A 26,575-nucleotide genomic window follows, 5' to 3' on the forward strand; every position below is an offset into this window, starting at 1 on the left:
TTCATTTCTGTTCACAACAGCCCTGTAAGGTTGGCCAGTTTGAGAGACAGCAGCTGGCCTTTAGGCCTGAGCTTCACTCCAGGAACACTGCAGGCCCCCTGATTCCAGGTCAGACAGTTTGTCCAAACGGATCAGTTTGGCCCCTGACTGGGTTCAGCTTTCCAGGTCCCCAGCAGAAAATGTCTCTCCCATCATCTGCTGCCTGGTATTTTGAATCAGGCAGATAAACATTAAAGCTGGAGAGCTGTTTGCTGGAGTACAGCTAACTCTTAGGCCAGATAGCAGAGAGAGACCAGAGGTGGGACGCTTGCAGGAAAGTGCAGTGTTTGCAGATGCACATTTTGCAGAAAAACTAATTTTTGCTTCCTTCCTCTCCCTCACCAGTTTTCTTCTTGTGCCATGTCTTTAGACTGGAAGCCTATGGACAGAGACTGTTTTCTCAATCACCTTTATCAGATGCTCAAGGCTTTGGGGGCTGAAGGACACAGTACTTAAAAAGAATTAAATACAAACAAAAAAACTTTTATTTATTTTTTGCTATTCCTTTCATCCATGGTACATGGAGCCAGTCAGATGCTCATACTGCTTGTGGTGTATGGATTTTAAATGCAGCTGATTATGGTTTTTAAGGCTTTAATCTTCTTTTAATATGGCTTTATGGATTATTTGTATTTTGTATGTTACATTTTGCTGTGGTTTTTAGTTCTGTGAGCTGCCCAGAGTCATTTATGTGGGATGGGTGGCTATAAAAATGGAATAAATAAATAGATTTTTAAAAACCCAAGATGGAGGAACTTTAGCCATATAGCTGAAATGCAACATCCTTTTGAAAGGGATGAACTAACACAGAAACGGGCAGCTTGGAAATAGAACATGCTATTTCTGAGTTTTGTGAAGCATTTAAATTATCTTTTCCCGACAGTATTACCTGCTTCTTCCAAAGCCTTTTCTTGACAGGGGTCAAGCCTGCTGGCCTGAGAAAATCTGGTTTAGGGCAGAGCAAATGCCTCACTTAAGGTCGGTTCACCATTTCCAATTTTGGTATGGAAAAAAAAAAGTTTACAAGCCAAGAAATTAGAAGACCTCAAAGAAGCGTATAAATAAAGGGATTATTTTGGTCCAGGACTTGGCTCAGGCGTGCTGACCCACGACAGGGGCTGGAATAAGCAAGGTCCCTGAGAAAGGAGCCAAGACGATTCCAGAGATGATTCTGGGCTCTGGGTGAGAGTTTGCACGTCTCGCCAAAGGACGCCTGGAGGTCATTTAGCCTAACCCGAGGCCACTGCCCTCTAAGCACCACAGGAGCATCAGAAGACCAACGGGCAGATCCGGCCAAAGCAATCCAGACGAATGGAATCTGGAGGGCACCAAAGACGTGGGAAATTCCACAGGGAAAAAGCCAGTGGGAATGCGGGCAAGCCCAGCCTTGCAAACCTTGCGAGCCAAGATCCTGGGGAAATATCCTCAGTTTTATTGCTAAACCGACATCACCATGGCAATGAACAATAACAAGAACAATCCGTCAGCATCCACAAACAGCCACTGAGTCCTGCTGCGTAGGTGGCCAGGCCGGCACACCCCACGCGCCAAGGGGAAGTGCTGGCAGGATCCGGGAGGGAGGGGGAGGCACAGTGGGAAGCAGCCCACCAGGCAGGCGCAAATCGTGGGGGAGGCCTCCCTCCATCACAATAGGAGGGACGCGGGGCCCAGCCCACAGAGCATTAGAGGCACTCTCTTTTGACAGGAAGAAGGGCGGGAGGGAGGGAGGGAAGGAGGGGAGGGGAGACTGATTTTCAGGGACTGAGTATGGAGTCAACAGTTCAGTTTCCCCAGCCTGTGTAATGGGTATGGGAAGGAAAGGGGAAGGAAGAGACAAAGCTAGTTGGCTGAATTTCCCCACCAAACTCAGAACCACAATCAGGGCTACCATCTGTTCTTCTGATGCCTAGTACATTTCGGTTCTGCATCCTGGAGACCAAACGGAGACCATTTCTCCTTCCATCTGTGCCTCTCTCACAGATCTGGAAAAACAACAGCAAAAATATTTTGAGGAACAAAAACTAAAAAAAAACTTTTAAAATCAAGTTGGACTTCTTTTTAAGTGCAAGGCAGAATTCTGAGGCTCCGTGCAAGGGCTGAGCGTTCTTCTCTCTTAAAAAGTGTTTTTCCGATCAGCACCGAACAAGTATCTACAAGAACCTTGAAGTTAGCAGGACTCACCGCCTTGGAAAGACCGGGTTAGTTTCCCCCCAAATCCACCTCATCTCAGTTTGAGGAAGACATGTACCTGCCCGCCGCCCCACAGGCGGGAGCCCTGCCAGGTGGGCAGCCTGGGGATGATGGGAGTTGCGGTTCACCCGGAGAGCACCAGCCGACTGCGAAGTCCGCCGCGCCCTCCGGTGGCGAGCGAGGTCGGCCGCCTCTCCCCACACATGCGCTTCAGGGGGAGGGCTGGAGGGGGCCCCGTCCCCGGCAGGACTACAACGCCCAGGGTTCTGCTACGGCTCTACTTCTCCCGCGAGGTCACGCGGCCCGACTATTTCGCGTGCTGTATTTTAGGCCGGCGAGGCAGGGAGCGAGCGTCGGGGCCGGCCGGGGCGGGCTCTTTCCCCGCCGGCCGCTGCGCGTCGTTGGCCCTCCTCGAGGGTCCCCCTCCCTTCTTCGCGGCTCCGAACAGCTGCGGGGGAAGAGCGGAGGCGGCCCCGCTTTCTACCCCACTTCGCCCTCCTGGGCGGGTGAAGCGGCCGCCCGCCCCGCGCGGCGTCTCCTCCCGGCGGCCGCCCTGCCTTCCAGGCGGCGAAGCGGCTCGGCTCCCGGTTGGACAGCGCCGCCTGGTCGCGGTAGCCCTGCCCCTGGGCGCTGCCTGCCCCTGGTGCCGACGGCCGGCCGGTGGGCGATCTCGGCGCGCTCCGCAGCCGCCGGAACCGGCTGGCGGCCCCTGAAAGTGACCCGGGCCAGGTTGGGGGGGGGGGCTGGGTTAGCTCTCGTGGGAACAGAGGAAAAGCCCCGACCGGGGTCTGGATTACAGAGACAGAGAAAGGTTGGTCGTGCCACGACGGAGTCCGCAAGCCGGCGGGACCCCCCAGAATTGCCTGCCGGCCCCACCCTCTTTTTCAGCGGCTCAGCCCCCTAAGCCAGACCAGAGCTGGTCAACCCTGTTATCTCCTCCACGCCCCCTCGCCCGCCCCACACAGCGTTGCTCTGCGGCCAGATAAGAAATGAACTCCAGGAGTCGTGGGGTTGTGCCAGCGCCAGGGGCCCTGTTTTCCTGCCTGGTGTTGTGCACCAGGCGCAATGGCATCACATGCCGGGACATCAGGGGGGAAAGTACGATTTAACTAGATGTCTGTCCTGCCTTTACAGTATTTTGCACAACTCAAAGCAGAGCGCGTAATGCTCCTATTTTTCCTGCAGCAGCACCCCTGTGAGGCTGAGGGAGAAAGACTGGCCCAAAGACGCCTAGCTGGTTTCATCCCTGACGGAGGACTTGAACTCATGGTGTCTTGATTTGTAGCCTGGCATCTTAACCACTGCACCAAACTGCCGCTCATCACACAGACGGTGCAGTTTGCATCATTTGCCCCATGATGCCATGATGTGCATGATAGCTCTTCCCTCACCCCCCCACCTCGTAGGTGCCCAGGATGGCTGCAACCAGGTAACCCTATTAATGCTTTCTAATAATTGGGGAAGGGGCTACAAAGGACACTGGCCACTTCCAAGCTGACCCTGCCAGCGGCTTGGTGGAATCTGAGTCACACGCAGCCATGATATTAGGTGACACGCTGCCCTTAAAGGCCAACCTATTTAAATTAACTTTGTTTTAGATCAGGCTCTGTTAATGGAGCACAAGTGAGCTCGCAAGAAACATTCATGGTAAAAGTTGCAGCGAGATGCTGCTTGTACTTGGAAGCTTGGCACACCAGGCCTGGGTTCCAAAACACGATGGAGATGGTTACCAGGTGGTTAGGAAGGACATTTGCATTACGTGAGCTTTAAGGGCAAGGACCCTTATAATGGGTGCTGGGTTTTCTTGTGGGGATCTCCACAGCATGTGATCAAAAGAAGCCAAGGTGACATCTGCAATAGCACACTCAACACTCCACCTGTTTTTTATATGCATTGCACATAAAAAACAGGAGGAGCTTCAATCCCACTGTTGCAGACACCATCTTGACATTTTTTGATCATACCCTGTGGATTTGTGGACATTTTTTACCATACCCTATAGACACTCCTGCTCTGTTGGCCGGCTCCTCAGAACCTCCGTTTCATAATCTGGCTGGATTACGCCTCGCTCACCTGCTCCTAAGGGGCTCGCTGTGGTTTCCTTGCAAGGGAGCGTTTAAGCCTCTCTGTCCCACTTGACACATCACAGCGTTCAGGGGAGAACATTTTCCCCCTTGGCTGCTGAGCCAGGTGTTCCTGCTTCAGGCTTTTCCCTGCAGTCAAGGGCCCTTGTGGGAGCTGAGCTAGGAACGCACTTGAGAGGAGGGGAAGCTGCCAGCTGCGTCTCAAATACTGGCATTCTCTCCCGTGAAGAAGTGCCTGGGTTGGACCCGAGCACCAGACAATAACCCGTTCGGGCCTGGGGTGGGGGTGGTGGTAAATAAATTAAAACCAGTTTGCAGGTGCAGCACGTTACAATGTACAGTATCTCAGATCCCTGCTCCAAAGGTCTTACAGTCTCTCACTACACAGCCGTGCAAGGAAACCCTCTTAGCATGCCTTCCGAATTCCAGAATGCTGAGATTGCTTAGCAGTAATAATTCTAGCATGGTCCTTTTCCATTTGTTGCTGGCTTTGTGCGAATTCCACCGTTTTTAAATCGTTGCCAGCCATCTCAAATATCTCAATTTAAAGCTGAGAGCACAGATGTCTTAAATAAAGATACCATTAGGAATATGCCTGGGTTTCAGTGCCAGAAGGATGAGCAATGTAGAATACAAAGCTGGGTACAGAAACCAAGGTTTTGGGGAGGGGCTCATGAGAGAAAAATGTGTGTTTATTTGAGGTTTAGCCGAGATTAAGGGTTGTGCCAAAGCCAAGGTCTTTGTTAGGCAAAGGCACGAAACCAGTTCTGAAGGAACAGCCTTCTGCTGGCTGCCTTCCTTCCTTATTAGCGTTGCTTGGGCTGTTTCTGGAGTGACTCACCACCAAGGTGCCGAAAATGCCCATGACGCAGCACCCCTGCCAGGGAACAGAGGTCCTCCAGTTCAACCCATGAGAGTGGAATGTGCAAGTGTGCGCTCCTGATGTCCTCGAAGACTCAACAGCTTGGTAAGGGATCCATAGGTAGGTGCAACTCATCGAAAAGGCTACATCTGAGGATATATAAGTGCACGCACACACACACCACTGAAACTACCCTTCCCCATAAAAGATGCTGCAGGATAAAAGTCAGTGTTGTTCATCAGCAGGCGTTCAGCCTGCACCTGAGACAGGTAACTCAGCAAGTCTGTTCTCCTGGACTGCAAATGGTGGGGTCTTTTGCTCCTCAGCATAACACGCCCACTCCTATCAGGTGCTGAGCTGCAGGGCAAACTGAGTAGGGTCTGTGCCAGCCTTCTAATCGTCTGCAAATCAGGGTCCAGAGGATCTGCTGGTTTTGCCAGATGGACAAGGGCTGAGATAAATGGTAACTGCTTGCCAGGGAAGTCCGGAGACATAATTATAAGTAAGTTGCTTTAAGCAGCAGCAGCAGCAGCAAATACGTTGCACGTATTTGATTCCCGAAAGAAAAAGTGTGAAAGTTGGCTTTCTACAAGCTGGTGCCCTCCAGATGTGTTTGGATCATTCCCAGTGACCACCCCAGCTCGGAGTTCGAGGAAACTTCATCTCAGCCCTGGCGAACCAATTTCATACTGCTGCCAAGTAAAGGATAAGGAGTCCTCAGCAGTCACACCCGACTTGAAGGAGGCTTTATTTAGTCCTGAAACATCGGGAGTGGTTTACGCTGGGGGAGGCTGGTTCCCCAGGGCCAGTCATTAAGAAGTTGGCGCCTCTGCCCAGCTGTAAGAATCCCAAGAAAAGAGCACAAAAGGAAAGGGAGATGAGAAGGGAAGAGCAAAGGAAACACAGAGATGCTGTTCCTCATTTTGTTCATTAACACTTGTGATGCTTCCCATGCCTGCCTCTGCAGAAATTTACACTGATCCCTGCCAAGCCAAGGGCTGTCATCGTAGCCACCTTTTCCGTGAAGTTCTGTTGATTTTAACGGAGCCACCCGCTGAGTTTAGAGTGGCAGTTTAATTGAATCCAGGTATCGTCTTTGCAAAAAGAGCCTTTCCTTCAAAGCGGCCGAGGGGCACCAAGCGGCTAAGCTCCGACTGGCTGCGTCACCGACGCCTCTGGGGGGCCTGGGGCGATGCAAACGAGAGGTGGCTCTGAGCATAAGCAGAGGACCTCTCCCCTGAATGACTCCCCACGATCTGGATCAGCAATCCCCAGCAGGAGGCCAGGAACCAAGGGTTAGCTTGGCTTGTTTCTTCTTTTTCGTAGAACCAAGCTACTAGTCCTCAAGTCAACCTTGCTGAGACTGGAAAGGGCTTTGCAGAGAAGCCAGTCCAGGTCTTGCTCGTGCCCAGCCCTTCCCTCCCTCCTTCCCGTTGCTCTTCCTCCTTGCCTTTTGGGATGGCCAAACCGCTCCTGCCACCAAGCAACGCCCCACACCCTCCAGGTTCAAGTGTGGCAGGACAGCGCCAGCCTCCCTCAAAGGCACTTCCCAAGGCAGCACATCTTCCGGCAGCGCCTGCCTCTCCTCAGCCTTCAGCTCTCAGGGGCACCAGGTAAGCGGGGGGAGTGGAGGAGCTCTGCCCGGGCAAGTTGGCACAAGCTGAAGAAGGGCCGGAGGGGCTTGGGGGGGGGGCAAGCTATGCCAGCTGGGTCAGAGAGAGAGGCAGGGAGAATGGCTGATTAATCCACCCTGCATGCTGATGGCCCTCTCAGTGGGTGCCAATTCCCCTAGACCCAGCTGGCACCTTGGCTGGGGCATCTGAAGGAGCCGTTCCAGTTGGCAAGGGGGGAGGGGGCCATGGCTACCAAGGAGAGGAGAATTCCGAATGTGCTGGTTGGTGGCTTCTGCAGGGGTTTGGGTGCAAATCCATAGCAGTGACCTTGCAGGGTTTCACCCCGAAACCTAAGAGCTACTGCTGGTCTGCATAAATCAGAGAGGGGTACAGTTCAAGGCCCTTCAATCTCCTGTAGCCCCCTCCCTGGTCTCAGGATTAGTCCCAGATTCTCCCCAAAGGTACTGCCAAAATGGTAGCGCTAATCTCAATGCAATGCAAACTGTGCTGGAATGTAGGAAATAGGGAAAATAGGGTCCTCTCTGCAGTTCCAGGCACCAAGCCAGGATGCGTCCAAAGAACAGTGAGCAGGGGGTCCTGGGGTGAGTGCACCACATGAGCCAGGACCTCATGTGAAGCCGAAACACATTTCCTTGGTTCGGGTGCAACGTACACGCCATGCAAATGCACAAAATTATTGCCCCTCCTGTGGACTGCAGACCATGGTCTAGGAAGCCACATTCACATGGAGTTCCTTGGGTGGGCTTTAACACCAAGAATTAGGGGTTGGAATACAGGACCTCGAGGACGGGGTTAGGACTCTCCAGCCCACCTTGACCCATTAAGGCAGCTCCCCCTGAAGTGTTTGAATCTCTTTTTAGCTAAGGACCCATTCCATTGATAAGCCAGGATGGACGGTTTGTGTCTTCAGAGACGCCTCCTTCTCCCTCAGCCTCAGTGCAATCTCTCTCATGACTTTTGTGACAGTGAGTTGTAGAGTGCTACTCAGAGCAAGCCCACTGTTTGTTTAGGAAGAGCCCTAGAGCTGTGTTTTTCAAACGTGGCCACTTTAAGAGGGGTGGACTACAACTCCCAGAATTCTGGGAGTTGAAGTCCACTCCTCTTAAAGTGCCCACGTTTGAACAACACAGCTTTAGAGGGTGGGGATCTTTAAGCAGAGACTGAAATGTCCCCAGACAGATGGGAAGGGGGCTGGATGGCCAAAAGAGGGCTCTCCAAGATCACACTCCTGGTATTGTGCATTCAGAAAAAAGTTGCTTTCTATACAGGTCAAAATGTCTCTGGTTGTGTTGCTCATAAACAAGGATCAGAGCTTTCAGCATGCAGTCATGGCTGTCCCCTTGATTCTTTGGACTCCCCCCTCTCTGGACCCCCAGGCGTCCTTCCCACAACCCATCACAGTTTGTGTTGGGCCCATTGATCAGCCCTCCGATTAGGCCACTCCATATGTGCCCCCCATTTGGATCCAAGCTGGGACGATCAACTGCGGGGGGGGGGGGGCTGCACTTAAGGGCTTTGGGAGGGGGAGGCAACAGGTAGGGTGGGGATGCACCTCTGAGGTGGGCAGGGCCTGGATCTCCTGTGAGTTTTTAAAACAGGAGCCTCTTTTAGATTTTACCCTATAATTTTGGCTGTTTCCTACTCAGCAGGGTTAATAGGGTGGGTAGGGAGATCTCACTCCAGTACAGTAATCCCATTTTCATGACTAAGATCTCCAAACAGAAGTACCTTATGATATAAAACAAAACAAACAATATATAAAGATCTTAGGATCACTGTCTGTCAACCTAACTGACAAACAAGGAAACAAATGGCTTGTTGCTCTAATTAAAAAAATCTCTCATCCACAATATGAGTCACTAGTCCTCAGGAAAATAGCTGACTCTATCCCATTTGAATATTTTAGTCCCTCTTACTCTTCCAGCCGCATACAGTCTTGGAGAGCTCAGAACGAACTTCACCACAATTCTGAATAATAGAACGCAAAGGTTGGAAATGACCATGGAGATCATCTAGTCCAACCCTGCCTAGCACACAAGAATCCACAGCTACAGCAGTCTTCATATGCTTGTGCCAAGAATACTTACCACCATAGGAAGCGGCTCTTGGTCATGTTTCAGGAGCTGGAATGACCAGAAGAAAATTAGGCAGGTCAAAAGTGAATACCGCCAGAGCCAAAACTGCAGGATGTAAACTCATATTTAAAATAATGAAATTAACAAATAAATGAATTCAGTATCTTCCTTAGAGACCCTCCCCCGAAAAAAAAGTCTGCAGGGGTGAGAAAGGACACATTTATGTTACTCAATACTTTTACAATTAAACGTAACATTCCAAACAACTTCTCTTTAATAACCCCGCAACCTATTTTATCACTGAGTGTGGTGAGTAAATGATGCAATTTAAAATATCAGTATAGTAGATGAGTTCCAAGACTGTTTGGAAGGACGGTGTACACATCTAAAAAAAGTCATATGGTGTAATTCTGAAGTTTAACAACCTGTCATTAATCTATCCCTCTTAAATTCATGTCAAGGATATTCTTCCTTTCCCATCTTGTTTTTCTAAACTTAAGCATGATTTCAGGCTGCTTGTCCCTAATTAGTGGTGACCGTACAAGGTTTTATTTTATTTATTTTATTTATTTATCTATCACATTTCTTCACCACCCATCTGGGTGATTCCCGAGACCTCCCCAAAGGTGGGCTCAAAGATGGAGGCAAGTGTCTACACTGCATGGGCTTGGAAGCTAAGCATGGTTGTGCCTGGATAGGTCATGGATGGGCTGGAGGCTGGACCAGGAAGTTTAAAGCCATAGCAAGCCATGTTCCACTGTCAAAAAACCAGCATAGACATGTTCACAGCGCCCTTGGGAGCGGACCCTGAGCCACGGCCTTTCCAACCTCATCAGAGTGACGATTCCTGTCCTGCACATGGGGATTCCAGCTGCTGCAGAGAACCACAGGGCTGGCCCTGGAGGAGGAGGTGACTGGGGCAGCAGTTAGCAAAATGCAAATCTGACTTGAGAAAGGAAGAAAACGGTAGGAAGCAACTCAAACTGACTCCACCTCGACTCTCTTTGCTGTAAGCGGGAAGTAAGAGGGAAGAAAGGGGAGACGCTGTCAGGCTGTGGAGATTGTGGAGCTGGCTGTTGGCTTGCAGGCGTTGCGTTACCTGCCTAGGTTGCATCGTCAGTGCCCCCTGTTCATACGCAGTCGCCTGCCCGGCCAGTGCAGGTGGGGGCGTTGTTCTCTCCTTGGTAGTTCCCTGACTGGGGCATTGTTTCCTGCCGGGCTGCTTGCCTGGTGCTAATCCCTGCTTCTCTGGGCGCTGGCTGCTGGCGAGGATGCGTTCTGGTCCTTTGGTTTCCTTCTCAGCTTTTCTATTGTCTCTCTTGAATGGTGTATCGATGTGGCCTATCTCTGTGTGACTGTTGATGGCTGGTGTGTCCGAGTGCCAGGCTTCCAGGAATTCCCCAGCGTTTTTGGAGTTAGCTTGGTCCAGGATGCTCACAGTTTCCCAGCTGAACCTGTGGTTGAGTCTGTCCCTGTGTTGTGCGATTGAGGAGTTTTCGTCGTGTCTCCTGACTGCCAGTTGGTGTTCGTGGGTGCGCTTGGCTCGTCTTCTGCCTGCCTGTCCTGCATGGTGGCTGTGACGGTCCCTGCACTGTAAATCCAGCTAAATCCAGAAATGCCAGCATCAGAGCCTCCTCCTGAGAGCTGGGTTTTCGCATCCTGTGTCCGAGGGAGGACCATCTGAGCCTGGTCTTTTGGGCCTTGAGTGAGAACTCTGGGCTGATTGATCCATGATTCATCTGGATCGTATCCAGCATTTCTCGCAAAGTCTGTTTCCTGGCCTGGCCTACCTCAAAGGGCTCACATGGGCCAAGACGACAAGAGCCAAAAAGCCACCTTTCCTCTTCCTGATGGCAGGGCCCGGAAAGACACTCCTAGCAATTATGGAGATCCCCCTTCCTTAGGTGGGACTTCCGAGCAAAGAACAAATCTGAAATTTCAGAATGATGCAGCTAATCCCCCCCAGCTACTTCCTGCCTGCCACCCTGCCTCTCCACAATGGTTTTTTTAAAGCAAACTTCAACACCTGCACACACAGAAGGCAACAAAGGCCAGGCAAGGACGTGCATCTCTTCCTCATTTGCTCCCCAGCTTCTCTCTCCTCCCAGCCTGCTTTGACAAAGGGGCACACCTGCCCATTCTTTGTTCTGCCTTGGCGTGCCACCCTTCCTTAGTTACACCTCACAGTTCAGAAATCTAGCTCTTGGTGGCCCAATTAAGAGGACAGACTGAAGAGTGGCTAGGGTTGGGGTTAGGGTTAGGGTTCCGGTTCCCTCTGGGGCAGGCTCCCTGTTTACCAGCCTGGGTTGGTGAGATCAGAAAGCTGGGCAGGTGCCAAGAGAGCTGCCCCAGGGAGGGCTGAAAGGCTGGGGCAGAAATTCGGAGGCAAGATGCGCAGAACGGAGGCCGAGCGCCAGCTTTCCCCTGCCATGCAATGCAAAAAGGCACCAGGGCTTTGGTCTTCCCTGGCACCGTACCCGCTGACCTGGACTTTAAGCAGGACACTTGTTGGCTTTGCCAAATATTTACAAGGCTGAGAAGAGAGGCAAGGCGGAAACAGTGCTTCCTGGAGCCGGCTTAATCACCTCATCAGGTAGGCCCCGGGTTGTTTTCCTGCCTTCCAGGGACGGAGAAATTGAGGGCCTGTCAAGGAGTGATTCACCCACCAGACAGGGTGCAGGACCGGCTTTGCAGCCCTCACAAGGCTCCTGGGGACTCCTCCACCCCAGAACAAAACCCCCTGCTGCTCTGCTCACGGGGAAACCTTTCCTTCCAGGGTGAGGAAGTGGTGCTGTGGCAGCACAGTGGGGCCTCCCGAGCCTTTTTGGACCCCTGGGTCCTTTGTGGGTCCGTTGGCACGAACGAAACCGGTCACAGCAATTTGGAGGTAAGGAACAGCTCTTGTGCTGTTTGGGTGCAAGTCATCCCGAGAACAGAGCAGGCGGTTGTGTGGGAGTCAGCTGCCCTCCTCCGCAGCTCGTAGGGAGGAAGCTGCGCGGGACCGGCAGGAACCATAATTGGCAGGTGGAACTGTCTGCTACAGGATGTGTGACAGGCACCAGTTCAGAAGGCTTTGGGGAGGGTTAGAACAATTGGTGGAAGGAAACTGTCCGAGGCTGAACCTCCAGATCAGTGTTTCTCAGCCCTGGCAACTTTCAGATGGGTGGACTTCAACTCCCAGAATTCCCCACCTGGCCCTGTTAGCTGGGGAATTCTGGGAGTTGAAGCCCACCCATCTGAAAGTTGCCGGGGCTGAGAAACACTGCTCCCCATGCTAGCTGCTGGGAAGGTGTGATGGGAGGGAGGCAGAATGGTGGAGACCCTCCCATGGGATTCTTCCAGCAACACACAGCCGAGAGCAAGGGCCTGCTCCCTCTCAGCAAAGATTTGGGGTGATTTAGAAGCTCCACTCCTGAAGAATGAATCCCAGCTCACAAACTGGGGAGCTGAGTCTCCCTTGGGCCCAGCCAGCACTTCTAGCTGAACCAACCTTGCTGGGTGGTGGTGGTGGTGGTAGTGAAAAGGGGCGAGGGAAAACCTGGTCCATTGTGCTGCACACCTGCGGCCATGCGCCGGTCGACAACTGAGTTATCTGAGATATTGCAGGAAGTGGCAGAAACAGCTCCCACCGCTGCCCTCTTCCCCCGCGTAAGTTGCAAGCCATGGGGAGTCCCGGGGAGCCCCTGGGCGCGCTGTGCCGCTGGTACATCTACGCCATCCACGGCTACTTCTCGGAGGTGATGTTCACGGCCACGTGGGACTTCGTCCTGGACTGGGACTGGAAATTCCGGGGAGTCACCAGCGTGTGGGCCCTCTTCATCTACGGGACGTGCGGCTTGGCCCTGGAGCAGCTCTACCTGCGCCTGAAAGGGGGCTGCCGCCTCCCGACCCGCGGCGCCCTCTACACTGCCTGCATCTACCTCTGGGAGTTTGCCACGGGGTATCTGCTGAGCTGCTTTGGCGCCTGCCCCTGGGACTACAGCCACTTCCGCTACAACCTCCTGGGCCTGGTCACCCTGGAGTACTGCGTCTTCTGGTACGTGGGCTCGCTCCTGCTGGAACAGGTGGTCATCCGGAACGTGCTCCAACTCAGGCGGGACACGGCCTGGAAGCCCAGCAGCGGTGATCGGCCCGTCGCCAGTTTTAGGCAGAAAGATGACTGACTTGGGGATGGGGGAGGGACCAGCCACCCTGTCCCTGCCTGGGCAGCGCTCCTCCACGTCATTCCCTCCCCTTTGGCCCTACTGCACGAGGCTGGGGGAGACTCAATAACTTCCGGCAATTAGGAGCCGTTTTGCTTTAACTGACAAGTGCTGGACTTGATGGGGGGCAGGCGCTGAATCCAAGCCGAGCTGCAAAGCAAGTGACTTTAGGCTTGTCAGGACCAAACCCGCCCCCGCTCTTCCTGCCTGGTCTGTCTGGGGTGGAAACGGTACCCCACTGGAACCCAGGAAAGGACCAGCTGGGCGGGGGTGGGGGCACGAGAGCTCGGGTCCTCCTATTTTAGCCAGTCCTGAGTGCCAGGTGACTGCCTTTTGTGGTTTCCCATACCTGTAGACGCTGGCGCTGGCTTCCGATTCAACTTGGTGGGAAAGGAGCTCTCGAAGGGCATTTGTGGAGACCAACTCTGACTCGGTTCCCTCTTAGAGCTAAGCCAGACTGCAGGGAATAAACTGCTGGTTGGGTTTGCACAGAGGTGCGCCGTGAAACTCCAGTGCAGGGCTGGCCCTTAAAACGTTCAAAAGTTTCTGGCTGAATTGTAACCTTCAGGGGGACAGAAAGGAAAAGCTATGTATTCCATGGCTTGGGAGTACTTGTATAGTGTGTATTGACTTTTAATTAAATGGAAATTAATTCAAATTTTTTATTTGTCCTGGTCCCACTCACCGCTTTTGGGAGGGCCATGCCTGCCCGCAATTTTTGGCCAAAAAGAAGCTCTCGGTTCCCTTCGGAATCTTGTCCACCCTGCAAGAAACCTTAGTTTGCGAATCAGAGCAGCTGGTTTGAGTGACAAGCTAAGGTACACCAAATGAATTGCAGGATGGCTTAGCAGGATGTGGGAAACCAATTTCAGAGCAGCTTCACACGTAACTTTAAGCCATGATGGCTTAGCCACAGTTCACTGACAGAGCCACAAATGTGTTGGGCTTTGCACCAGACTCCTAGGTATAAACCCTGGTTTTCAAACTAGGGTTTGTGCTACAAGCTAGGCCAAACACAAGCTGAGAAAGCACAGGTCACTTTTTGTGATATCCAGACCGGGGTCGCTCCTTCTTCCCAGATCCATGGCGCCCCCTTCTCGCCAGGTGGACGTGGCGTCTTAGGAAAACTGGAACCCAGAGAAGCAGGGTTATAGACTGCCCGCATCCCTCCCAGGCAGTATCAGCATTGCAGAAATCACAATACCGTACTGTTGAAAAGAAATTTACAATGCCTACACCAAGGTCTGAAAATCTGTGCTAGGCAGACAGCTTCAAGGTTTCCAGTTTTCTCCAAGGGCCGGGCCGGGCCGGGCCAGGCTGGACAGAAGGCCCAGCTGCTGTTGCCTTCAGCCGTCCCACTGTGGCTCAGCAGAAAGATCCCCTTTCATCAGCAGGTGGGGATAGCCAAGTGGAGCATTTGAGCCACAGGCTGTCCCTGCAGGGAGTCACGGGCACCTTTCATTTATCCTATCCCAGTGGAGGGCAAGGCCTACCTGTCACTCCCTATCTCACCAGATGATATCTTTCTGGATTGCACAGTTCTGTGCTTCTCTGCACACTACCCCTCTCCTTGTGTCTGAAAATTTGTCCTAGTTCCCTTTAGCTTGTTATATTTTCATTTTTACCTTTTCGGGGGACAGGGCGGGGGAGGGACTGCTGCCCTTATGGTTGTAATAAAGGTTGGGTTGGGTTGGGTTGGGTTGGATGCCATTCTACTAACCTGACATTCCAGTGGATACAAGCCAGGGGACTGGGTAATTATCATCGTAATGCCTTCAGTTGGCTCAATTAAACAGAACATGACCCAGATGTGTGCTGTGATTTGCAGCCAATGCCTAGGCAATCACAGCAGGAGTGCTGTCTAAGGTGCACCTCCTTCACCAGAGGAAGGCTGCCCAGGTTCATTCGTGGGCGTTTCCCTTCTCCTCTGTGGGCAGCTTGGCCAGTAGCCAGCTCCCTCCGTTCAGGGTCAGCTCGATTCCTCCCAGCTGGGCTGGCGTTCAGGATTGCCCAACTGGCAACGTGGCTCCCTGGAAACATTCTTGCTCAGTCCTGCTTTGCAAAGAACAGTGAGGGATTGTGCACAGAATAGAGTGGAATCCACTTTGCACATGCCCGGAGTCTGTTTATTCCTGGGCCCTCCAGCGCACTGCGCGTGCTGGCCATCAGAGGGCACGAGAGCCGCGGCTGGAAACAGATCCCAGGAAGAGGCCCCTGGCTGGGAAGGCAGAAGTTGTGGGAGGGGGGCAAAAAGCCAGGTTAGGCAGGGAGGCTGGGATGTGTATTCCAGAGTGATCTGGAGGGCTCCAGCTGGGAAGACAGCTGTACTTGGGGCACTTTTGTCCAGCACAGAGAATTTAGTGTTCGGGGGCATCTGAACTGGCCAGGAGAGCCACCATAGCTGTTTTTCAACTAGATGCCAGCAAAACCAGGATTTTTTAAAGCAGCACTTCTACTTTGCCACACGCATAGCAGATGGATTGCGGAAGAGGCTCATCCCCGGCCAATTTTTCTACTGGTTGGTACCTGAGGGCTCCCAGGTGTGCCTGGGTGGGGTGCACCCATGCACAAGATCATGCTTAATCCCTGATAAAAACACTTGGCAGTGTTCCACATCAATATTGGCTAAAACTCTGTGTCTGTAAAGCGAGAGTCCAGATGGCCCGTTCAGGAGAACGTCAGAATCTTTCTCTCCCCCGTTTAACTGCAAACATGAACGCGGGCATCCAAAACTCAAAACAGATGCTTCCTGAAATCAACCACAGATACCACCAAAGGAAGAGAGGCTGGGAGAGTCTCATCCCCCCCTGCCCCCCAGAAGTAACAAACAGGCTTTTGGATAACCAAGGAGAAAAAAGAGGGGGTGTAGACCCTTCTGTGAGGGGAGCTGGAAGACTCAAGGTCACCAGGCCCCAAAGGCATCTGGGAAACAAGCTTGCTCAGCCCCGCCCCAAAGGCAGGCCCCTCTAGATGTGGGCAACAACAATGCCTGGCCACAGGGACACTTGCATGGATCCATGTTCAGGGGATATTAAAATGGGGGGGAGCGTCTCCAACTACTTTCTCCCGTAATGGATCCTTTTAGACACTTCTGTCAGGTCTCCTTGCATATTAAATGTATGTTTAAACTAGCCCCTTAGGAAGCATTCATGACCCCACTTACCCCGTGCTGACCTAAAATAATTAAATCCTGAGTGGGAAGGGGCCCTTGAGGCCATCCAGTCCTCCCTGCTCAGTGCAGAAATCTGGAGGAGAGTCTCCCTGACCCACGGCTATCTGGCAAACACATCCGGCAAGGGCAGCCAGCCTGGTGGGTCAGCGGGTCCACCATCAAACCGCTCTCACCGTGAGCTGCGATTTCCTAACATTCAACCGGAATCCGCCTTCCCGCAACTTAAGCCCGTTATTCCGTGTCCGGCCCTCTGGAAGGAAGGAAAATGGGGCTTGGTTTTCTTCTCTGTGCCTCCATTCAGGTTTCAGGAGAGGGAGCATGCCCGGCCCCTTCCCTCAGTCAGCCTTCCTGGGGCTTGGGATGATTCTCAGGGCCCTTCTCTGAACCTGCCTGGTTTCTCTGAAATTTTTTTTTGGTGCCTAGAAGTGGACACAGGACTCAAGGAGGGTCTGAGCGAAGCAGCATCGAGTGGCGCATGCCTCCCTGTGGTTTGGCAAACTTTACCATGCCTCATCTTTAGCTGGTAGGCACCTCTGGTTCCACAATCTTTTCCAGAAATCTCATGGCCGAGCCAGTTCTTCCCCATTCTCTTCCTGAGCACCTGATTGCTTAATCGTGATTTATTCCATTAACCCAATTCTCTGGGATGGTACAACGTGACTGGCTCGGGGCACACCCTTTTCCAGCTCTGCAGTATCACTGGGTGGTTTCAACACCCCTCCGGACCAACTGGGGTCTTTCTGAGGGCCGCAGACAAAAGGAATGGGAGGTCAGCTTGTAGCTCCAGACAGATGCCTGGGCTGCTGCAGACTTTAAAACCCCTCTCCTACCCTGGCGCGGGAAAGGAGTCCCAAGGGGCCAGTTCTGGAATAACGCTGGCAGCCTGCTGCGCTCAGCCTCAACAGCAGGCTTAACACCAAGCCAGTCCTTCAAACAGGGACTCAGATTGCTCAGACTATGGTCTATTTTAACCACGGTTTGTCAAAGAAGCTTCTCTAGCTGGCTTACCCATTGTTAGGGTAAGCTCACCCAGCCCCAAACAGTTAACATCTATTTAGGCTTAAAGAGGAGCATGAACCCCCAGGCCAGCCTGAACCCGGCTTAGCCAGTCCCAATGGCTGCACCTGCATAAAAGCTGCACTGGAATGGAAGGAAATCTTATTCTGGCTGAGAACGATGGCCTGGTTCCCACAAATGACCAAGGCCATTTTAGTCTAAGCCCAAGGAAAAGGGAAGTGCCTCTGAGCAAGTACAGAGTGACTTTCTCTCACTGCTGAGGGACCAAGCTGGAGGACCATTCTTTTGTGCCATCCGGCAGAGCGGGAGCATAATAAATCAGTGTTCCTCCCCTCTGAGTCCTGCTGCCAAGTATTTCTGGGGATGCTGCAGTGCCGGTCCAGGAGTGTGCAAGAAGGCGCACTCCTCCTCCCTGGCTTGGCTTCAAACAAGAAGCACTCACTCTAATTAACGTGCCACAACAATGGAGAAACTGAGGCCTCAGCAGGAGGAAGTGACTCACCCACTAAACCCGGAGTGGAATTAGGAGTTCCCTTCTCACTGCTCCAGCCACTAGGCATCATTCCCCTCCAAACGGGGAAGAGGCCACTGGACTTTCCAGCTGGCTGGCCCAATCCTTCTGAAGCACCGGCCATCCTTGGCTCCGCAGAGAGGGCAGCCTGGGCACCCAGCGAGCACCATTTGGCGGGTAAGTCACCCCACGCTGCTGCTGCTGAAATGGGAGGAGCAAGCCTGGCATCCCCCTCGGAAAGCAGCTTGGGTGCCAGGCTGCTGGGTGCGCGGGTATTCATGTTGCTTGCAGGCACGGAAGGGGAGGGGGCTGGGAGGCAGGTCAACCACGGGGGCGCCCGCTGGAAGGGCTGGCCTGCAGCTCCCTGGGTGCTCTGTTTCCAATAGCCACCCTGGCCGAGGATGATGGCAGCTGTCCTGCTGCACACGTGGAGGGCACCCGGCTGGCAAAGTCAGCCTTCTTATTTCTGGAGGCTTCGTGTTTTATCCTGCCAGTTATTGCTCAGGAGGTTACAGTAAAGGCATCGAACCATCTGACTAAAAGGATTGGAACACTTGAAAAAATAAAGGAAACCGTCCGCATGTTTTTAAGGCTGCTTTCAACGTGGGCGAGGAGGCCATTTCGACAATCTGTGCGGCGCAGGCTTGGCAGGGTTTGACGCGGTTCAAGTCCCCCTTCGTTACAAGCACTTGAGTCCAGTCGCTCTCTCTCAACCCAACCTGTCTCGCAGGGTTGTTGTTGGGGAAGGAAACCTACCGAGGACCCCTGTAAGCCGCCTTCTGCTCCCGGGGAAAAGGCAGGATAAGGTGGTGGTGGTGGTGGACAGGAGGATAACACAAAAAGGAGTAGTTACTGTACAATAAACTCCAGAGGCACCACCAGAAATATTGGGATAGTAATAACTTTGCCGCCGTTGTAAGGGGGTTAAAGAAGCTTGTGGAGCCTCTGTGTGCAGAAGCACTCTACAATGAAAAACATCTCTTCCTGCAGGAAGAATACTGTCCTGGGGGGACACAAATGGAGAGTTCCCAGGAACAAAATCGCAAGAGGCAAACTTGCGGCCAGACTGAGCCCAGCCCTTCTGGCATTCCTTGGGCTTTACTGCTGGAGGAAGAGGCAGAGAAACCTGTTTTAGCTGCACCACAACTCCAGTCTGGTAAAACCAACCCCGCTTTCCAATTTAAGGCCTCTGCTGACCTTCTTACGCAGTCTTGGTCTTTTACCTCACAGCCCAAGAATTTCACAAAAAAAAAAAGACCCAAGCTTCTAGCCCTCAAGAGGCAAACGTGAATTTGAAAGTATGCAAGGAGTCAAGGGAAGGAAGAGAGGGGAATGAAATAAAGATTTGCCTGGCCTTCTCTCCCCTCCTCTGAAAAAAATAAACTGAAATTCCACGGGCAGGTAAAGGATGGCAGGCTAAGATGCGGCTTGATTATGCAACCGCTCAACACTCTGGTTACAGACCAGCCAGCAAAACGTTTCCTTCAGTAGGAAAACAAGAGCAGGTGTCTAGTCCTCATGAAGGCTGGCAAACATCTCAGCTGAATTTTTAAGAAGTTGGGGCCCCCTTCCAAGCCCTGGATGCATCTGAGCTTGCCCCAGGGGTTCCTTGTGAGTTAGTTGGCAGACAGGGAAGAGAGACGCCAGCCTGCGCACAGTTTACGGTGGTGCTGTGGGGGCACCAGGGGAGGGGGAGCTGAAAGCCAAGAGGGAACTCTGTCTGCCCCACCCCATGGCTGCCCAGATTGGAAAGGGCCCTCTTCCCCTCCTTACAGATGGCCAGTCGAATCCCCACAGCCCTGGATGTCACCTGGCTGCTACGGAATATTCCTTGAGCACCTCACAGCGGTGGCGCTGAGGATCAGCAGCAACCTGGTGACTTGCCAGCTGCGTTCACACAATGCGCTAAGACAAACTGTGGTTTGTCTCGTTTGGAGTTTTCCAAACCCAGCCACTCTTGATTGTAAATCCTGGTTTAGGACAGCACAATATTTCTACCCAGACTATTGCATTTTTTTTCAATAAATCACATTCATCTCTGTGATGTTCTGTATATAGGGGAGAAAGAAAAAGTATTAGTTCTGAAGTGGGGGGGAGCCATCCAAACTAGCTTGTTCTGATTTCTCAGACCAGCTTTCCCCAACTGGTGCCCTCCAGATGGGTAGGCCAGCGATTCCTATCCCTCCGGATACTGGCCAGGGAGGTATGGGTTCATCAGTGCAACACCACTGCAGAGTATGCCTGGTCAGGGAAGGCGGTGTGGGACGGTGAGCGCAGTGGCACTGCCATTTGGCGCATTGGCATGGGGTGGGCTATTTTTATTTCCATGGGGGCGGCTCCTTCCTCCAAGAGGGAGGGCGGCGGTGGGCCAGCTGCAACTTTCGAGCGCAGCCCCCGCCTCCGGTTTCCGAGGGTGGGGGGCGGCCACCGACGCCGAGCCTCTGCCGGCGAGCCGTGGGCGCGGCGGGGTCTCTCAAGCAGCCAAGTCCCACCGGGTCTCTTCTTCCCGCCCGCAGCTTGCCAGCCATGGAGGGCCCCCCGGGGGAGCCGCTGAGCCCGCTCTGCCGGGCGTACATCTACGCCATCCACGGCTGCCTCTGCGAGGTGCTCTTCGTGGTGCTCATCCTGGACCAGGACTGGGTCTTCCGGGGGCCGCTCAGCGCCTGCCCGCTGCTGGCCTACGGGACGTGCGGGCTGGCCCTGGAGGGCATCTACCTGCGGCTGCGCGGGGACTGCTGCCTCCTGACGCGCTGCGCCCTCTACACCGCCTGCATCTACCTCTGGCAGCTGGTGGCGGGCTGCCTGCTGCGCGGCTTCGGCGCCTGCCCCTGGGACCACAGCCGGCTCCGCTACAACCTCCTGGGGCTCGTCGCCCTGGAGCACTGCCTGCTCTGGTTCGTGGGCGCGCTGCTGCTGGAGCGGCTGGTCATCGCCCTCACGCTGCGCCTGCGCCTGGGCCCGGCCTGGAAGCCCCGGCAGCGCCCCCTCCCCCGCTTCGAGCTGACCCGCGACTGACCGCGGCTGCGCCGGCGGGAGGGCGAGGGGGGGCCGGCGCCGCCCGCTCGGACGCCGCCCGCTCCTGCCCGTCGTGCCCGGTGGACGCGCCCCTTTTCTCCGGCCGGGAAGGCGGCGGAAGACGGGTCGGAGAACGCCCGGGGAGCCGCGCGGAGGGAAGGCGGCCGCTCCAGATGCGAACACGAAATGCAGCTGTGGCTCGCGGTCTGTTTTGTGATGCCATTTGCTGCACGGATCGATTTCTTTGTTCCTTAAAAGAGCAACCGAGCGCTCTTTGGGTGGGGTAAAATGGACCGGGAAATAGCAAGAGAAAACTCGGAATTAAATCCCCCTAACCCAGAGGACGACCGACAGGAAGCTCTGGCGTGGGCTGGTCCATGAAGTCACGAAGAGTCGGAAGCGACTGAATGAATAAACAACAACAACAACAACCCAGAGGAAAAGGAACCGACGGGGAGATTTGAAAGGCGACGACCCCCCGCCCTTTCTCTGGAGGCCAGGAATGGGCCACTCTATGCAGCTCCTGGGCTGCTCCTTAAGACCGCTGCCCGCTGATGCCGGCCCGGCCCAGAGCGTGGGCAGCCGTCGCCAGAGGCGGAGGCAGAAGACGGCCCACTTCCCTCCAGTCGCCGCTGGGGCCGGGTGGCGCACAAAGCCAGACAACTATTGCTGCTGTGGGCGAAGACGAATCCCTCAGACCGGTGGAGTCAGGCAGGCTCTGATCTCTGCTCCGATGCCCCAGGTGGAGGGAGCCCCGGTGGGCAGGAAAGGAGTTCCGAAACCGGGATCTGCGTGGGGCGAAAAGGCAGGGGGGTCTCGGGCTGTTACCGCCATCCTGTACGGGAGGAAGACGCCTCTCTGCCCTGGAGGAGAGCAGTTCCCGATCAGTTCAGCCAGGTTGCCACGACTTGTTTCCTGCTGGTGGGGGCAAAAGCATAGCATCGCGGGACTGGGGGGAAACCCCTCTCTGCGGTGGGCCCCGGGCTTTCCTTGTCAGCAAACCACACGGTGCTTTTGCCCACAGCAATCTCAGCAGTATGGATTTTATTACTTAGGTGCAACCTGACACAGAGGTACCTCCCGGTTCCTCTGAACAGCCTGGCTGGATCTGCCCAACATGGTCAATTACAACCCCCCAGAGGCTGGTTAGTTCAAAACTGGCTTGTTGGTTGCTTGCCATGTGGTACAAACTCTGCCATGTGGAAAGTTCTCTGCCGTGTACTGTGCAAACTCAGAAAGGGGGTCAGTTCCATCCCCAGGTTAAAGGTGTTGTGTGAACACAGGTGTTGGGAAAGAGTCTGCATTTGGGTCCACCTTGAAAAGCCTTTGCATCTGCCCAGATGCTTTTGGAGCTGCCCATTTTGATGGGCGTTCCCCCTCCTTTTTCTGGGAAAGGTGGTTTTAGCCCCTGGTGCAGCCAAGCAAACAGGCAGGCAAAGACCAAAAGGAGGAGGGGGCCACCACCTGTCCCACCCCTGGGCTTCCTCACTCCTTCCCCCATTTTGATGGAGATTTTTTGATAGTGGCAGTTGCCAATACACACACACAGGCGCAGAACAACACACTTCCTGCCCACGCACTATTATTTCCTGCACGTCGCAAACTCCGATTAATTGTGAGATAAGTTTTAAGTCTTATATTCTTCATTTGCCCCTGAATTTTAAGTCTTACATTCTTTGTTTGCCACTGAAATCTCTGGGATTTGTTTGTGCAAAATTTAGCAAAAAGTTGAATCAGTACCTGTCATCATACAACCTATTTAATCATCTTAAGGTAAAGCCCTGACTGGTACAGCTGCCTGCCAGGCTAAATCTAGTTGGTGTTAACCGTGGTTAGTTTTGGAAGGGCAGATGTCTTTAAATGTTGTGTGAACCTGGCCTGTTGGCTGAGATATGACTGAATATATTCTCCAAGCCCAAGGAGGTTAATTCAATAACCAGGTTAATCTACTGGGCGATCAAAGCTGGTGTTTATGTGTGTTTCTATGGGTGTGTGCCCTGTTTTCACAGCTAGCCATCTTGTGTGCTCACCGGGGGCTTGTAAATGAAGCCTGTAAAGGAGGTTTCCCTACCAGGATTTGAGCGTACGTCTAAATCCGACAGGAAGCTCTGGCGTGGGCTGGTCCATGAAGTCACGAAGAGTCGGAAGCGACGAAACGAATAAACAACAACAACTAAATCCAGTACCGGAACAGTTACAACATGTTCTATCTGTTACCAAGCAACCCCCACTGCCCCCTTTGTTCAGCGTCCGTAGGAAGGGGCTTGTGAATTGCCAGCCAGAAAATACTCGCAGATGTGGGGAAGAAGGGAAGGGACCCGGAGTGAGCTCAGAGCAGAAGCCAGATGCACCCCAGGGAAGCTGCTTGGCGTACTGCGGGCTCACGCCCCTGCACGGCTGAGCGCTGGGGCCGGGGGGGGGGGTCCGATCTGCTGGGCTCCCGGACACACAAGCCTTTTAGGGTTCACTCTTAGTGCCATCCCACCACTTTCCCCCACAGTAGCTGCTGGGCCACCCCAAAAGGAAGGGGGGCTCACTGTCCTCGCAGCCTGGAGGGCCCTGTCTTGGGGCAGCCTCCGGGCCAGAAAGTGGCTCAGGGGGCTGTGAAAGTTTTGCACGGAGCCCAATTGATCTCCGGAGCAATCTAACCCAAACCGGGGTCCCCCCCCACACCGCCTGGATGTTTGGGACTGCAGCTCCCATCATCCACCATCTAGAGGGTTGAGTAGTCCAACATGGTGCAGAGGAAGCCTCAAGTTCTGCAAACGGGCATGGAAGCAGCCGCGGCGCTTCTCTCCCGAAGCTGCCGAGCGACGGGTCACCGCTCCTGCAGGCAAAAGGCAGCCCCCGGAGGTTCTCGCGGGCCCCCGGGGTCGTGTGAACGGGGTGCCTGGAGGAGGGAAAGCCTCGTGCCGGTGCGGGCAGGAAGAAGTCTGGATGGAGGGTCGGGTACCGACCGCTCGCCCTCGGGAAACCCTAACCCGTCGCACGTTTTAGGCCGGGAAAGGGGGCTCTTCCGCGCGCCCCGGCCCAAGCCAGCCCCCTCGAGCGAGGGGCTCCCCCTCCGCCCTGGCAAGGGATCGGAGCCACGGCAGATACGTTCAGGTTGCGGGACTGGGTTGGCTGTGACACGCGTGGAGAGCCCAGGAGGAACGCGAGCGCACACAAGACGCGAGCGGGCCCCCTCCCATTGAAGGTGCAGTGGCAAGAAAGGACCTTCTTTAAAAGCGGAGGCGGGGGGGGGGGGAGCCCCAAAGGAAATGAGCCAAAAACGAGTTTCAGAATTGCGTGTGTTCCCCCACCCCGCCCCCCGTTTGCCAGTTAAAAGCTTGGGTTAAAAAAAATTTGCTCGGCATCTTTTCAGAGCTGCGCCGTCGCCCCAGTATGGCACTGCCCCCCAATACTTCGCGGCCTAGAAAAAAGCCTGGGCGGGGTTGCAAGCCAAAATCACCCCTGCCCCAAACAGACAGGCAGCCCCTCCTGGAGTCCCCCCTGCTGCCCCGCAGCATTTCCCAGGCGCGAGAGCGGCCTCGGCCCCGCCCGCCGACCTGCAGCAGCGCCGGCCCGAAGGGCTCCGCCACGGGGCCCCGGACATCGCGCCTCCCGCCCCGCATCTGGCTCCTGCTGGGGCAGCCCGGCCCTCCGAGCCCGCGCCTTCGGGCTCGGCGGCATCGCGGACAGGGCGAGGGCTGCGGGGAGGCGCCCGGGATGCGGGAGGCTTTGGGGCTGGTTCCCGCGGGGCCCTTAACCTCCTGCCCGACTTAGGCCATGGGGCGGGGGTGGGTCGCATGGTACGTGGACCCCTGCACTAGCCGGGCGGCTGGGTTCACACACTTCCTAGCGCAGGAGAAAGTAGCCAGGCTTAGCAGGCTGGAGCGTTCAGCTGCTGGCTTTCACTGACCCGGTGAACGCTGGTTAGGACGGCTTACACTGGAGATTTGTGGAGCCACCCCGTTTCAGCCCGGTGTGTTGAATGAGCAGAGGGTCGTGTGAACCCAGAATCCCGGGTCAGTTGCATATATGTGGCTTGGTCCATCATGGACACACCTCACTGCAAAGGCCCAGCCCTGAAACTGGGCAGTTCTCTAGGCACTGCTGGTCTGCCTGGAGCTGACCAGCCTTCTGATCTCCAGGGCCACCACCACCACCCCGCCATGAAAATGGAGTGATGGTAGCCCAGGGACATGCACCTGATGCCCACGGAGCGTCTCACTTCTGACCCCTCTTTCGTCCTCCCATCAGGTGCCACCAAAGCCAGCTTCTCTCTTCTGCTTTGCCCTGTGGCAGGACCTGCCCTGGCAGCGAGGCCAGAGTGTCCAGACCATTGTGATTAACTGGATAATTTTCCTTCCTTGCGTCAGCTAAGATGCTGCCCTGGCCTGCTTCCGCCTGATGCTTCAGGAGTGTCTGAGTTTGTTTTTAAAAACATGGTCTGTTGAAGGAATCATAATGGCCTTGTTGGCAGATAGTCAACCACTGGTTTAGCAAGATACGAGGGTTCGGCATTTGTGCACACATGCTCAGATTCCCTGTGGGGCAGATTCGCAAGCCAGAGGCCTAATTCACATAACCACGTGGTTTTTCCTTTGGCTTCGTGCTTTGTGTGAATTCAGATGCGTGGCCTCTAAACAATGGGTTTGTAGCTGAAGACACTGTACCAACCCAGCCAGCTGTGACTTGGTCAGCCAATGTGACCACCTTCACAGGCTGGTTCATGTAACGGGCTAAGCTATGATGTCATTAGCTTTGGCAGGGTGGCGCATCACAGAGGTGGAAAGGGTGCTTGAAAAAGCATGCCAACTGTTGGTCCCCCTGCAGCTCTGCAGAGAAGGGGGTTCAGCTCCTGTCACCTCTGTGGGCATTTCTTTTTGCTTGTGGCTGGTGGTCACAGTCACAGTGACAGCAAAGGACTTATTATATAATGCAATGGTGGGAACTTTTCCTGCCAGTTCCTCTCATGCACACATGGCCGCACTCGGTAGATGCTGCAGATTTCCGGCCCCACATTTGGATCCATTTTTTATTTCAGGCACTTTCTCTCTCTCTCTCTCTGTCTCTCTCTCACACACACACCTCTTTAGCCCCAAAGGCTTTCCATAACAGCTTCCTGTACAAAATCCCCCATCAGACTGTCCCTGCCCTCAGGCTGGCAGTCTAAAAGTGAAGGCACATGAGGAAAAAGGGAAGGGAGAGAGGAGGAAAAAAGTAAGCACAGGCAACAGTCTTTAAAGTTATGGTGAGTGAGTGGTGGCCAGTGAGGCTGCCAGTTTTGGGGAGGTGGCTGGGCACTTGCAAATCTCTACCCCACAGGTCCAGAATGGCCTCTTCTTGTTCCGAGTGACACGATCAGCGTCATCATCTCAAACATACTGTAGCCAAGCCAAGCAATCTGATTCTGCATCCAAGCACCATTTTAACCTTTCTGCCTCTTAGGAGAACATTGGTTGTGGCGGAATTGCGCACAAGTCGTACTGCGGGTCTCAGCAAGAACCTGCCTCTTCCGCGGCAAGGGGCAGAACCCTGTTCCCGCTCGGTGCCACCTCCCCTAGGTTTTGTTGCCTAGCGCCTCTCCAGAAGCAGCCTGGGCTTGTCACTGGCACCCAGGTGTCCATCCTGCCTCCCCCTGGAGGATTCTCAATTTGCCCCTGGTGACTTTGGGCCTCGTGGGATGGGCATGCTTCTCTAGGAAGGCTGAAAGCCAGCCCAGGCTGCAGGGGCACTGCCTGGCGTCCCTTCCCAGCCATCGGAGGCGGCAGCCCTGGCCTCTGGAACCC

General features: G+C 54.2%; 2 protein-coding genes across 2 annotated transcripts; both read left to right on the top strand.

Moving 5' to 3' along the window:
* The first annotated feature begins 12,454 nt into the window (after positions 1-12,454).
* LOC134503641 (transmembrane protein 229B-like) lies at positions 12,455-13,062 on the top strand. The gene has a single exon (XM_063312519.1). The coding sequence runs from the start codon at positions 12,547-12,549 to the stop codon at positions 13,045-13,047; it is 501 nt and encodes a 166-aa protein (XP_063168589.1). The 5' UTR covers positions 12,455-12,546; the 3' UTR covers positions 13,048-13,062.
* Positions 13,063-20,312: 7,250 nt separating this feature from the next.
* LOC134503725 (transmembrane protein 229B-like) lies at positions 20,313-20,824 on the top strand. The gene has a single exon (XM_063312630.1). The coding sequence runs from the start codon at positions 20,313-20,315 to the stop codon at positions 20,799-20,801; it is 489 nt and encodes a 162-aa protein (XP_063168700.1). The 3' UTR covers positions 20,802-20,824.
* Positions 20,825-26,575: the final 5,751 nt, after the last annotated feature.

The sequence above is a fragment of the Candoia aspera genome, chromosome 10 (genome assembly GCF_035149785.1).
Source record: "Candoia aspera isolate rCanAsp1 chromosome 10, rCanAsp1.hap2, whole genome shotgun sequence".
Lineage (NCBI taxonomy): Eukaryota > Metazoa > Chordata > Lepidosauria > Squamata > Boidae > Candoia > Candoia aspera.